The following is a 1,885-nucleotide window of genomic DNA, read 5'->3' on the forward strand; positions in this document are numbered from 1 at the left end:
AAGAAATCATTAACACTAAATATTTTATTATCTGCTAAATGCTATAAAGTTCCCAAGCTCACTTTTTTAGAAAACAGTCGACTTCAAATATAGAATGACTTTTCTTTAGCATGGCCATTCACATACTCAGACATACAGCATATCTAGCAGCACAATTTGCACTGGCCAATTTATTTTCAAGTGTCAGCTTACAGTCACCGTCACCCAAAGCACCGTGTTAATTACATTTCTAATACAATTCCCAAAAGATGAAATGCAGGAAAATGTCCCTCGCATCTTAAGGGCAGTCATTTTTTTCGTAATTTCTTCTTTGATTAAGGTTGGATTTATTTCCATATACGTGTATATAATTTACCCACACCACTGACTGTGGGAAATTCCAGTGGCTATTGCCTTGTGGGTCTTTAGAACAATCGTTTTTAGCTTGAAGGTCTCAGAATCTGTTAACATTCTGAGCCTTCTCCTTCCTTCCTCCACACACCCCAACTTTCACATTAAAGTAAACAATTTAGATTTAGAAAAGTTTGCATTTTAGAAGTAGAAGAAGAGTGTGTCCTTAAGAAACACCTTTCAGTTGAAGGTACATATAACCAATCAGGAGGGGTAAACAACTAAAATGTGAAAATACCCTTATTCCGCACAAATCACTTATTTCTTTTTCCCCAGTCTTAGGCCTGGAGGAGACACCCGATTAAAAATGCACACCACCTTCGGAGAGAAACTTCGCTCCAGCCCGCATAGGCAGTGGGCGCTGGCTAGCTGCCGCCCTCCTCGGGCTCGCTGCAGGGCGAAGGCGCCCGGGAGGCCTTGGACTCGCCGTCGCTGTTGCATTCGGCCCTGCGCTCGGGGCCCTCCTGCTCCTGGGCGTGGCGCTCCAGCAGCTCCTGGAGGTGCTTGATGTAGCCGATGGCGGCACGGAGCGTCTCTACTTTGCTGAGGCGCTTACCCGCCAGCTCCGGGGGCAGGTGGTCTCGGAGGCGCGCGTACCCCTGGTTCACGCCGCGCACCCGCTGCCGCTCCCTCTCGTTGCGCTGGCGGAGGAAGGGGGACTCGAAGGCGCCGTCCCGCGGCAGGGGCGGGTGCAGCCGCCTCCGTGGGCAAGCCCCGGGTGCCTGGTCCCAGCTCGCGGAGTCCAGACGCAAGGAGACCCTGAAGGCATCACGCAGAGGAGGTCGGGGCAGGACCCCCGGCGTGCCCACTGCGCCGCTGCGGAGGTGGTACGGCCAGGCGCTCAGCAGTCCCGCCGGTTTACGTGTCTCCATCATTCGTCGAAAAGCAGACAAATCACCCTAGAGATCAACGTCTCAGCAGAAGAAGGTGAGATTTCAAATCTTAAAAGCAGAGATCTGGTCCATCCAGACTCCCTGCCACAGCAGGTCTATCTTTGGAGAAGTTTCTGGGTCCGGAAGCTATGTTCCAGGACAGGGTTCAAAAACTTCGCGTGATTCCTGAAGTTCATTGCACGCCTCAATCTTTTTATAAAGATTCCCGTCGAGGTAGTAGTAGTCAGAGATTTAGGGACCCCCTAATCCACACTTAAAACCCCGTCTTCCCCTCTGATCTTATTTCAAAAGATAACAAAGGGGTTCCTCTGCTCGGTTCGCCTAGGCTGGAAATGTGAGCGCACACCAAACACAGGGTAATCTTCCAAAACCACCGAAGCTTTTCAATTACTGTAATCCACCGCTCTGGGTCTTCAAGGGATGAGTCGTTTGCAAAGAGCATAGGAATTTTTAAGGTTTGAGAAGAGCTCCTCCCAGGAACGGAAGGATCTCCTGCGGCTGAGCCAAAGTTTACTGGAGGCTTTCTCCTTGAAAATCAAGACTTGATTGGAGCCTTGGTGGTTTTGGGCGTCCAGAGCTAATGGCAAGAGCTTTTAGCTTGT

At 50.2% G+C, this 1,885-nt stretch overlaps 1 protein-coding gene across 1 annotated transcript; it reads right to left on the minus strand.

Moving 5' to 3' along the window:
• Nucleotides 1-755: 755 nt before the first annotated feature.
• Nucleotides 756-1,262, minus strand: ASCL4 (achaete-scute family bHLH transcription factor 4). Its single transcript, XM_037845291.1, has one exon. It carries the CDS (start codon nt 1,260-1,262, stop codon nt 756-758), a length of 507 nt encoding a protein of 168 aa, XP_037701219.1.
• Nucleotides 1,263-1,885: the final 623 nt, after the last annotated feature.

This window comes from Choloepus didactylus, chromosome 8 (genome assembly GCF_015220235.1).
Source record: "Choloepus didactylus isolate mChoDid1 chromosome 8, mChoDid1.pri, whole genome shotgun sequence".
In the NCBI taxonomy this organism is placed as follows: domain Eukaryota; kingdom Metazoa; phylum Chordata; class Mammalia; order Pilosa; family Megalonychidae; genus Choloepus; species Choloepus didactylus.

Coding starts and splice junctions, on each gene's coding strand:
- ASCL4 (XM_037845291.1), bottom strand. CDS start 1,262: ATGGAGACACGTAAACCGGCGGGACTGCTGAGCGCCTGGCCGTACCAC.